The 12214-nt window shown below is 39.5% G+C and overlaps 1 protein-coding gene across 1 annotated transcript; it reads right to left on the bottom strand.

Moving 5' to 3' along the window:
• Window positions 1–810: 810 nt before the first annotated feature.
• On the bottom strand, window positions 811–1606 carry LOC111472162 (polygalacturonase-like). The gene is made up of 3 exons (XM_023117813.1): window positions 1529–1606; window positions 1223–1417; window positions 811–1104 (listed from the first exon to the last, which is right to left on the bottom strand). Exons 1-3 carry the CDS (start codon window positions 1604–1606, stop codon window positions 811–813), a joined length of 567 nt encoding a protein of 188 aa, XP_022973581.1.
• Window positions 1607–12214: the final 10608 nt, after the last annotated feature.

Below are 12214 nucleotides of genomic sequence, written 5' to 3'. Positions count from 1 at the left end.
CTTGGCTGACTTTAACTCCAGAAGCCTATTAGAATAAAGAAGAACGATCAACGTATGCTACGAAAACTGATAAACAAGGACATCTATAAAACTTTTTCAACACCTAAAAACTTCATACCATTTTAAGATATGTGAGGGTAACTGAGTCTGCAATTTATTACCCATAAAAGTAATTTAATATAACAAAAAAATAATACTAATAATTTAGCACCCATTTTAAACCAAACAAATTTCAAACCATTAAAAATTTGAGTTCTATTCAAATTTAAGGTTAAATATAATTACAAAAAAATTAACTTGTATGAGATTGACGAGAAATTATACTGACCAGGACATTCTTTCTCATGTGGATAGTAATTTTGATCAATTATAATTGGGTTTTTCACATTATCCATAATGATGTGTTGAAAATAAACTTTTGTAGCAAATCCACGGCTTGGTCTTCCCCAAGACTTAATCCTTACTCCATTCTGAGTCCCGGTGAAAGTAGATAATGTCAGTGTAACGTTATGCACTCCATCCTCATCGGCCTTTATCCCCAAGCTCCCAACGCTACAAATACATTCAATAAAATACCAAATTTTTCATGAGGTTTAATTTTCTCACTCTAACGTAATATATTAAATAACAATTTTGATCCAAAATAATTTAAATATTTTTTCTCACCCTCAAAATAACTTTAGAATATATTTTTAATCATTCAAATTTAATTCAACATTTAGTTTTATGTTTTAAAATTTGATGTGACAAATTTATTTAACCCTTTAAAAAAAAACAATTCTAAACATGTTCGTCATAATCTATCTCTAGCTATCTGATTCCATTTCTAGGTCTGCATGTAATACTTTCCATCCACAAGTTGGAGGTCCCTGGACTAATTGAGATGCAGTCATCACCGTTGTTAATGCTCGAGTTGAGGATGATCACATCTGATGCTTGTTGCACATGGATGCCATCAGTGTTTGGACTATCGTCTGCAGCCGAGACATTCGCTCTTGTCATATGCACGTTTTGACACCCATGCATCACAATGTTGAACTTTTGGCTGTTAATCGAAGATAATCTAGTGATGTTCACGTTTTGTGCATCATTTATTTGAAGTCTCTATCGATTCAAAAAAATCAAAAGCAAGAATTAGTATAAATTTAAATTAATATTGTAATTAATCAATTCAAAATTTTCAAATTTTATTTTTTATCTAGCCAACTCAAATTTTGCATACTGTGGCTCCAATGGGGCAACTCTTCCCCGAGTGTTTACAATTCCATAAGGCAGTTCCTTGCCCATCGATAGTACCGCCAGTAATGGAAAGCCCATCTATGTGACTAAACTCAATCCAAGATTTAGTTTTAGCTAAAACTTGAATGTCCGAGGAAGCCACAAGAGTTCCATCGATGAGAACAGTAATAACATTGTTCTTACAAGGCCCATTAAAGCTCACACTTCAAACGTAGAATATACCCTCGGGAAAGTAAATAGTGGCCGGTGTAGACGAGTCACAAGCCTTAGCCCATGTCATTTGAAGCACAGACGAGGCATCGGTCTTTCCATCTGGCTTGGTACTTAGACTAATAATATTGAATGTTAATTCAGTAACCAAAGGCATGGTTAAAAAATAGAAGTAGAATGGAAAGAAAAACATGTCAGGTTACTAAAAGAGTAGGAGAAAACTTGATGATACAAGGGTTGGTGATAAGCATGAGAGAGAGAAAAAGGAAGCAAGTGATAGGAAAATGGAAGATCGGTGGGGTGGAGTGATATGTGTAGGTTAATGCTTACCTTTCTAACTCTAATTTTAACCTAGGCATCTGAAGTACTATTCTATAAGATAAGACACTCATTTCCATTTTAATGATGGACCGTTGGATCTCTCATTTTTAGGATTATAGAATTTAAAAAAAGTTTATTTGTCAATATGATTTTATTTTTTATTTTACTTAAAAAGGGATGGGGAGATCTTAACGGAAAAAACCCTGTTTTTTCCAACCAATTATTTTCTAAAAAAGATGTATAATTTTAATTGTTTTGGTCAACTAAAGAACTATGCAATGTAACAATATCAATTTCATTGACGTTCATTTCTTCTCAACGTCATACTATAATAAGAACAATTTCCTAATACTTTCAGGTGTTTATATTTTTAGATACCGATTCTATATGAATTCTCTATTATAATAAAAATAATCAAATATTCTATAAGATAGTATCGAGAAGACACTATCATATATTTTTCATAGTATTTTTTTATTTGTAGTTAGTGATGTAACATAAAGTCGGTGACTTTTTATTTGCAAAGATGACACACAAATAAAGAGAAGCAAAATTGTTTGTCATATTTGGAAGTATGCAATAAATTTACAAATGCATCACATAAAGAAAGAATTTACGAATGTTACACTTTTCGAAGTCTCAAAGTCTATCATAGATAGACTATATTAATGATATGCTGTTTTTATATCGATCAACAATTTTTTTTTTTATCATTAATAGACTTTTTGTAACAACCATAAATTTTCACATATCTAGAGTCGCCACTAACTTTTCATGCTCATCTTTATTAGCAGAAAAATTTAAAACTTCAAAATGCATTAAAACATTTGAAAACATTGCCGGACTTACTAACTTCAAACATCATGCTGCAGTTCAAAATAAGATAAAAAAAAAATACAAATTAAATAATTATATAAATGAAATGCAAACACCCTATCCTAACCAAGACTAGGAATTTTAAATATGCAACTATCCTATGCACGCGCCACAGTCTCTTATCACAATGCCGCCGTCAACCGTACATGGGCGCCTTGCCTATACCTGAAAAACAATATCGCACACGGCCTGAGTATTTCCAAGAAATACTCAGTAAGTGACCCCACTTTAGGGGCCATGCTAATGCAAACACATGCAATCATGAATTAGGGACCTATCTCTAATCATCTTAAGGGTGGCCTCTAGTCTCGAACAAATTGGATGTGTAGTACTTCCCTACACACAAGTCACATGTGCGAGTATGAATCCCCAGGGTGCTCGCACACCCCCTGGACCCTTTGGTAATGCTAATCTGTAGCGACGTCTGGAGGTCAGCGGAACCCCATAGTGTCATGCGCCTCATGAACACCCTCATCTGTGTGCACTCGCACTTGTGCGTATTCGCGCTCATCATACGGTGCACGTCCGCACTCATCATCTCTAGGGGGAAGTAGCCCTATGCTTATGAACATACAATATGCATGAGGTCCCTTTAAGTCCAATTATACATCTCTTCTGACACAACCCTCTAGTCTCATCTCTTGGTTACACTATGTAGCATGTGCTCGTGGATAGTTACATTAATATCATTTTCATGCTCTTATGGTTGTGTCCTATGTCGATCTAACGACATGATGCAATATGGCAAACAACATCATAAGACATGTTCAACATGGAAAACATCATCATGTTAATAACATCGTCATGCATACATCATACTCATCATAGAAGCCATTAAGTGCAACAGATATAACATGTACGTCATGCATCAAAACATATATAACATACATTTAACAAACATCGCAACACAACGTCATACTCATACATCATCATAATTCAAACAATCTTTAGTCTATCCTATAGTAAGGCCACTCACTTGGTTGGCCTTAGCCGGAGTACTCCCTAATTTAATTAACGTAAGCTTCTGTCCCTCAAGAGCTACTCCAAATGTTGCCGGAGTTCGCTTCCTATCCCACCATACGTCACATTTTGTTAGTATTTCACATTTTAATTAATAATCTAACTAACAATATGAAATAGACTCTAAAACGACCTCGGTACAAATCCAATTCTATGTTTTCATTGTTTCTAAATTGTATTGGGTAATAAACTGCATGCTACTTGTATCATTCAATTCAAATATGGTTTGTAAAAATATTATATTTAATGGGTACAAAATATAATAATTTCTCATATTTTCTATTTTCCTTCTCGGGCTCTATTTATCTCCTCGTTATATTTTGGGTCAGTTTACAATCGGTAGCTAGTTTAATTGATTCTAATTTTCATTTCTTTTCTTTCCTAAAAATAGCATGAATCATCATTTTTTTTCTTAATTTTGTTTTCTTTATTAAAATCCTCCTCTCTTCCATTCTTTTTTTTCTTTTAATTCTAATTCTATTCTCATATCTAAGCTATTTAATTACATGAGCTTTGTTATTTCCAACCATTTCTAAATCTTTCTCTCTTCCCCTGTATTTCTTTTTTCTTTTCTCCTTGATTTGGAAATCTCTCTATTTCTTTTCTCTTTCTTTTTTTTCTTTCCCCCTTTTGATTATTTGATCTATTTCCCAGTCTCCCTCTCTTTCTTTGTATTTCTTCTGACTCTTTTGTTCCGATATCATATCTAAATAATTGCAACAGATTAATATCCTTCATAAGAAAAAAAAAAAATAATAAATCTGAACTACTAACCTTTTCAAATGACATCTCTCTTCTATTATCTGTCTAACCATCTCTCCATTATCTATCTTTCTTCTCCACAGATTTTTTTTTTTTTGTTTGTTTTTTTGTTTATTTGCAGAAATATTGATCTAGATGAGAGAGGTATTTTAGGTAGAGTGAATGTGATGGCTAACTTTTAGTTCACTTTTTGTTAGGTAACTATTTTTACGTTAAACCCACTGGAGTGGTGGATAATTTATTTTTTAAATATCCCAACTGAATAACAAATGAAATCATTAACATTTAAGTCATTGGTAGTATATCATTGTGGAGGAGGCAACTTTATCAACAGTCATCAAGTAGAATAGCTCAGGTGGTTGGAGTGTCAACTTAACAACACACAGGTCTCAAGTTCCTTGAAGAAAATGCAAAGTGCGAAAATACACATTGTGGGGTCCATCTCGGGCAGGCTCACTTACGCCTCCACGACGCCTTGATGACGGGCGTCGAGTGGGCCTTGTTCTTGATGCTGATAAGTCCAACAACAACGAGTGGCCTAGTGGGCAATCCAACATCGAGCAGTTGCGGAAGGAGCTCTTGGAGATTCGTTTTTCGAGACATTACTTGATGTGAACAACCTAACGGTGGAAGAGGTGACTGGAAGACTGCGTAGCGTCGAGCAGCAGAAGAAGAATGCTGCTTTGGCTGTCGACAAGGAGGGTAGTCTACTCCTCACAGAGGAGGAATGGCTTGCACGCCTAAAGTTCCGCGACCACACTGATGAGAGCAACGGGTCCTCCAACTGCAAAGGCGGTAAGAAGCCATGAAAATCTCGTGGGTACATGCGCAGGAAAAAGGCAAATCAAAAGAAGGAGTCGACTAACGACGGTCCAATCCAGTGCTCGTACTGTGGGAAGAGAGGTCACCTGAGCAAGAATTGTTCGAGCAGCTTAGGAACAAGGAGACGGCTGGAGCAAGAATTGTTGGAGCAAGCTCAGGAACAAGGAGACAATCGAGAAGGCCCATGTGGCTCAATCTGAGGAGGATGAGCCGGCTCTTTACATGGTGAGTGCATCAGTCCTACCTGTCCCTAATTTTGATTCAAAATCCACGAAGGTAATCGGCGACCGTGTAGCTGCTCCAGTGAGCCTCGAACCCGAGGAAGAGCTCCAGCTGGGCGTAACAAGTGCATCGCCTAAGGAGCCAATTCAACTAAAGGAGGAGCGAGTGTTCGCTCAGATCGGCGAGAGGGACGAGCAGCAAGAGCCACCAGCGATGGGTCCTCGACACAGGGGCGACAAACCATATGACTGGGGCCAAGTCTGCGTTCTCTAAGCTCGACTCGGGGATTTACGAGACGGTTAAGTTTAGCGATGGCTCCGTCGTTGAGATCGAAGGACGCTACACCATCCTGTTCATCGGCAAGGGAGGCGAGCACCACAAGCTGATCGGCGTCTACTTCATTCCAAGGCTTAAGGTCAACCTTGTGAGCCTGGGTGAACTCGATGAGGCCAGCTGCTACATTTCATCGAGCGCAGGCTACTCAAGATCTATGATGATCAACGACGGCTGCTCACACAAGTTCGGTGCATGACAAATCGTCTTTATTCCTTGAGTTGAAGATAGAGCAACCAGTCAGCCTCTCGGCCAGGACCGAAGAAGTATCTTGGAGGTGGTACGCAAGGTACGGATACTCAAACTTTCCTGCCCTACAAAAATTACATAAGGAGGATCTAGTGCACGGTTTTCCAGCAATCAAAGGTGTGAATAGGCTATGCGACGGGTGTCTCATCGACAAGCAGAGACGCACCCTCTTTCCGTCTCAGGCATCCTACCACGCTAATGAGCCATTGGAGCTCGTGCATGACGATATCTGTGAGCCCATCAAGCCGGCGACCCAAAGCAGCAAGACTCTCTTCCTCCTGCTGGTCGATGACAAAATCAGTTTCATGTGGCTGATTCTACTGCAAGCGAAAAGTGAGGCAGCATAGGCAATTAAGCGCATTCAAGCAGGAGCGGAGGCCAAATGCGGGAAGAAGATACGAGTGATATGCAGGGACAGAGGTAGAGAATTCATCTTGACAAGCTTCGATAAGTACTGCGACGAGCTCGGTATGCAGCGGCACCTAACGGCGCCCTACTCCCCCTAACAGAACGGGGTGGTGGAACGCCAAAATGAAACCATCATCGGGACAGCAAGGTCATTACTGATGACGGCCGAGATGCCCGAGAGGTTCTAGGGAGAGGCGGTAATGACAGCCATCTACCTCCTCAATCATTCGCCAATGCGAAGCCTCGACGGGAAGATGCCACACGAGGCCTGGTACAACAAGAAGCCAACGGTACGTCATCTCCGAGTGTTCAGCTGCGTCGCATACATGAAGGACGCGCATCCCCACCTTGCCAAGCTCGATCCTAGGGGGCTGATGGTCGTCTTCATCGGCTACGAACCCAGAAGCAAGGCGTACAGGTTCTATGATCCCACAGATGGGCGAGCTCACGTGTTGCGCGACGTCATCTTTGACGAGACCACCTTTTGGCAGTGGAACAACGTAACCGAGGCAGATTAAAATCCAAATCAATTCACGGTGGAGTATCTCTTCATCGAGTTGAGAGAAGGAGGAGCACAACATCAAGAATCGTCACCGCCACCAGCAACTACACCGGGCACGCCTATGCCATTCCCAACCATAACTCCAGCTGCAACTTCGAAACTAGTGGAGTTCGCAACACCACGTACTACGGATTCGACGCTAGATGCCAATCACGATGATGGTCTGGTGGCGAGGTACCGGAGGATGGAAGACCTACTGGGAAGAGGTGAACCACCTAAACTAGCGGCGCACCAGCTCGAAGAAGAGGTGGCCGAACAAGACGTGGAGTCTGAAGGACATGCGGCCAGGGACACCGAGCCTTAGCTCGAATCGGAGTTCAAACAAAATAAGGTAGATATACAATAGGGCTTTAGAAGGAGATTTTTAGATAAATCACTAGTGAATGTTATCCTAACTTTCAGTTAACCATCTTTTTGTTAGGTAACTATTTTTATGTTAAACCCACCCAATTGAAGTAAGTGGGAAGTACACGTCGAGTGGAAGATCGTTAGTTAACTTGTCATTTACTTTTTCTATTTGAGGATAATTTGTTATTTAAATATTTCAACTGAATGACAAATGAAATCATTGAATCTTCAACAAATCTCTCTCTCCTTTTACTTTCTGTAATTTTTTCTTCGAACAAATTTTCCTTTGGCCGATTGTTTTTCTGTCGACGTTTTCCTCCCAATTGTCAGAAGTAAACAAAGAGATTAGAGTGGTGGTAAGTTATTTTTTTTTCTTCCTTATTTTATTATTTTTATTTTACTATTATTATTATTATTATTTTATATAACCTAACGGAGCGTTATATTATCTACCCCTAAAAATAACTTTCGTCCTCGAAAGTCTCCAACTCGTATACTAAATTAGGGAATTTTTCTCTTATTTTGTCCTCACACTCCCATGTGGCCTCTTTAGTGTGGTGATTTCGCCACAACACCTTAACGAACGTAATGTTCTTGTTGCGTAAGGTTTTTACTTCTCTAGCTAAGATTTTTACTGGTTTTTTCTCATATAGCTCAGATCTTCATTGAGTTGGAGTGGTTCATAGTCTATTACGTGGATAGGGTCCGTAATGTACTTCCTCAGCATCGACACATGAAATACATCGTGTACTCCTGAGTGGGCTGGAGGTCGAGCTAACTCATACTCTACTAGACCAACTCGCTCTAGGATCTCGAATGGTCCAGTGAATTTAGGACTTAACTTGCCCTTACGTCCGAACCTCAAGACACCTTTCATAGGTGCCACCTTGAGGAATACTGGGTCCTCTATCTCAAACTCCAGGCTTCTGCACATTACATCGGCGTAACTTTTCTGTCTACTTTGAGCGGTACGCATTCTATCTCGAATTTTCTAGACAGCCTCATTGGTGAGTCGAACCAGCTCGGGTCCTACTAACTCTCTCTCGCCTACTTTGTCCTAGCATAGTGGGGACCTACACCGTTTTCCGTACAGGGCCTCAAACGGTGTCATTCCAATAGTTGCTTGGAAGCTGTTATTATGCGAGAATTCCATCAGGTGGAGTTTGGAATCCCAACATCCTTAAAATCTAGAACGCAAGTGCATGACATGTCCTCTAGAATTTGGTTTAAATGCTCCGTTTGTCCATTAGTTTGGGGGTGGAAGGCAGTACTAAAGTCGAGGCGGGTACCCAGTGCTTTTTTAAGTCCGTGCCAGAACGCTGATGTAAAGTGTGGATCTCGATCCGACACTATAGACACTGGGACTCCATGTAGTCTGACTATTTCTTTCACATACAGTTGTGCCCAATTGTAAACTGTATACGTAACTTTCCCAGGTAGGAAGTGAACCTATCGACAACTACCCAGATCACTGTATAGCCTTTGGGTGTTTTGGGTAATCCTACTATGAAGTCCATCGCTATGTTTTCCCATTTCCACTCTGGTATGCTTAGGGACTGCAACAACCCCGCCGCCTTTTGTCTGGGAGCATTCACTTGTTGACAAACTAAGCACTTGCTCACAAACTCGACCACATAGGCGTCCCTGACACAATAGTCCTTCATCTGAGGACTTCGAGAATCCATCTATTGGACTTTCGTCTAGCTGTCCTAGGACTTTCTGTAGGTTAGGATCCTCTCGTTGGGAGGTAATAATTCTCTGCCTAAGCGTAAGTTGTACTATGAGTTGGGCCAGCTATGCTATGACTCCCTCGATCGCTACAACTATGTTGGCTAGCTCGAATTCTCTTTGTACCTCTACTTCCCTCGTAATGAGGGCCGAGAGTGGGCTGTTTTTCAACTCAAAGCGTCTGCGACCATGTTTTCTTTTCCAGGGTAGTACTGGATATCTACATCGTAGTCTTTCACCAATTCTAGCCACCTTCTCTACCTCATATTTAACTCATTTTGGGTGAAGAAATATTTTAACTCGTGTGGTCGGTAAAAATTTGAGTTCTCTCTGTACAAGTAGTGTTGCCAAATTTTCAGCGTGAACACTACAGCGGCCAACTCCAGGTCGTGGGTAGGGTAATTCTTTTCGTATTCTTTTAGTTGACAGGACACGTATGTAAAAACATTACCGTGTTGCATTAACACACATCCTAGTCCCTTCTTGGACGTGTCACTATAGATTACATACCTTTATGAGCTCTCAGGTACTGTAAGTACCGGGGCGGTTACCAATCTCTCTTTTAAGTTCTAGAAGCTTTCCTCACAAGCATCATTCCATATAAATGGTACCCCTTTTGTCATTAACTGTGTCAAAGGCGAGGCTATTCTAGCGAAGTCTTGCACGAACCTTTGATCGTATCCCGCCAGTCCCAAGAAACTTTGTACTAATGTTATCGTAGTTGGTCGTTCCTACTTTGTGACCGCTTTGACCTTAGTAGGATCTACGGATACTCTGTCCTTTGTCACCACATATCCTAGGAAAGAGACTTGTCATAACCAAAATTCGCACTTTGAGAACTTGGTGTACAACTTGTTCTCTCTTAGGGTGGCTATGACTTTTCAGAGGTGTTCGTAGTGTTCTAGGTTTGTTTTTTAGTATACTAGGATGTAATCAATGAGCACGATCACAAAAGTGTCTAGACAGTGCTTGAACACTTGGTTCATTAACTATCTTCTATCCTTAAAAGTGGGTAGGAGTGAATTCCATCTTGCACCCCACGTCCCCAACCATTTACCCAGCCTTACCCCTGAAATGGGAGGCCTATTAAGTCGACGAACTTGAGCAACTCTCACCCATGTAAATCTAAGGATAATTTCGAATAAACAGGAGTTCATGGTTAGCTCAGGATTAAGATCGAGTTGCGGGTCATCGAATGAAAAGAAAATCAGTCTCAACAGTAAACGACATTATAAAGTGAGAGTGATTTTCTTCATGGTTCGATCTTATGCAATACTCATTGCATAGGACGCCCCCACTCACATGTCCCCACATGTACAATTTTAGGATCACATTGTTTATATCATATACAAAAGTGGGCCGCATCCATAATGTCCCTAGAATAAGGTACTCAGTCTTCTCCTTATACTATAGATCATTTTGACTATATACTTGAACTTGATCAACTCTTATGTCTCTACATATAGTTCAAGTAATTATACTATAGCCAGAGTATTCTTTGTTTATTGGATTTAGATTAATGATCGTAAAGTTCACTTTATTCAATAACAATCTTTACTGAATAAACAACAATAATAACTTTATTGAAAATAGAATATGTTTTTGTTTACAAACTATGAGTTTTAGGACATAAAACCCAACAGGTTCTAGAAACCAAGATAGCATCTCTTAAGCCTAAGGCTCATTACTTATACTGAGTTCACATCATATTGCAAACAAAATCACTCAGCATCCAACACATCATATCATACTCTTAAATAAATACGTGAAATATCACAGCAATTTCAGTAACATTAACATAAAAATGCATGCGAGTTCAAAAACGTTTCTCTTTTCTCATATTATGCAAGGCGTACCTGACGGTGACGGGGTATCGACGTTGGGACCATGGGGCGTGCCAAGCCTACATCGTAGGCTAGTCTACAGAAACTAAAACCTAAAGCTCTGATACCAACTGTAACGACTATAAATTTCAACATAGCTAGAGTCGCCACTAACGTCTCATGCTCATCTCTAATGCAGAATATAACTCTAAGAATGCTCATGTAACACCCGCTCATCGTCAATGTGATTCACAGGAGCTACCACTAACATCGATAATAAACTCCGACAACCAATCATAAATTTCAAAAAATATTTCCAAAAACATCCAGTAAAATATTTAAAACCAGTACTATTTAAAACTTAAAACAACCGAAGTAGATTCTTGACAGTAAAAGCATAAGTACACAAAACAGACATAGACATGGATTCCCAATAGTCTCTAGCCCGCTGGTCTCGTCCTCATCCTCGGTTGGCTAAATCTGGAAAGAAAAGCTAAATAATTTAGATGAGTAATTAAATTACCCAGAAAGTAGCCAACTTATCTTTCATGAGTTCATAACTAATCGGTATTTTTAAGTTTTATACGCCTTTGACTCCTAGTTTCTCTTACTAGGGTCATTTTTTCATTAATAAGGTATCTCAGCTACCTCCAGCTTAGGTTACTGACTCTCTCTCGATATGCTTATCTAGAATTTTCGGACTCGTATGTAAGACTCGCTCTAGGTCAAATACCCGTCTACTAATTTCTCTGGCAGCCTGTTTATCTCATATACCAACGGTCAGAAGTACTCATGCTCTCTGACTTAGTGCGCACACACTGCGCGTTGGTCAGAAACTCCGTAGGAATTAGTAGACTATCATACTCATATAAATAAGCCATGGCTCTACAACCAATAAGCATATCCTAGAGTCATAACCTTTCCATTCACATGCATAACATACTCACATTTACTGCATGCTTTCATACATTTATCATGTTCAACACATAGAACATTCTAGTAATCATTTATAATATGCTTACATCACAAGCAAGCAGTCACAATATACAATAAACATTCAATATCATCAAAGCTCATTTTAACATACTAAGCTCTTAATCATGTAAACAACGTACCCACGTGTTGTAAACAAGTTAAGAACTAGTTTAAAGAACGATATGCTACTTACTTGATTCCGAACTCCTTTTCCCTTGGATGTACGTTTAATAGGGCATGTCAACACAATTCCTTCCAATTAGACCTATATTTCACAATTTTTAAGATAAGTAAAGACCAATCTTGATAGAACAGG

Source organism: Cucurbita maxima, unplaced genomic scaffold, assembly GCF_002738345.1.
Source record: "Cucurbita maxima cultivar Rimu unplaced genomic scaffold, Cmax_1.0 Cma_Scf00066, whole genome shotgun sequence".
NCBI lineage: Eukaryota > Viridiplantae > Streptophyta > Magnoliopsida > Cucurbitales > Cucurbitaceae > Cucurbita > Cucurbita maxima.
The sequence above is the reverse complement of the archived record's forward strand: the minus strand, read 5'-3'. Positions and strand labels throughout refer to the sequence as shown.